At 65.4% G+C, this 327-nt stretch overlaps 1 protein-coding gene across 1 annotated transcript in view; it reads left to right on the forward strand.

The window, feature by feature from the left end:
- The window catches only part of IGSF21 (immunoglobin superfamily, member 21), a gene marked incomplete at its 3' end in the record, with an annotated part of 2579 nt that extends 2257 nt beyond the window's left edge, over nt 1–322 (forward strand). Inside the window, exon 3 of the mRNA XM_009698273.1 lies at nt 195–322. Within this exon, the coding sequence (XP_009696575.1) occupies nt 195–322 (128 nt within the window). The remainder of the gene's footprint in view (nt 1–194) is intronic.
- Nucleotides 323–327: the final 5 nt, after the last annotated feature.

Consider the following 327-nt stretch of genomic DNA (forward strand, 5'->3'; position numbering starts at 1 on the left):
GCCCAACGGCCAGCCTTGCATCGGTGCCACCACTGCATGGGGTTGGCTTGGTGGCCTTGGGTTGCACCACGGTCCCTACATTGGTGCACCCTGGGTGTTTTGGCTGTACCCTGTCCTTGCTCCAGGCACGAGATGGGGTTTGGTCCCCCACTACGCTCATCTCACAGCCTCCCCCCGCCCGCATCTCCCCACAGAATGAAGTCTTCCCCGAGCCCCTCTTCACCTGGACGCGGGTGGGGAGCCGGCTCCTCGACGGCAGCGCCGAGCACGACGGCAAAGAGCTGGTGCTGGAGCGGGTGCCAGCCGAGCTCAACGGCTCCATGTACC

The sequence above is a fragment of the Cariama cristata genome, unplaced genomic scaffold, assembly GCF_000690535.1.
Source record: "Cariama cristata isolate BGI_N322 unplaced genomic scaffold, ASM69053v1 scaffold25820, whole genome shotgun sequence".
In the NCBI taxonomy this organism is placed as follows: Eukaryota; Metazoa; Chordata; class Aves; order Cariamiformes; family Cariamidae; genus Cariama; species Cariama cristata.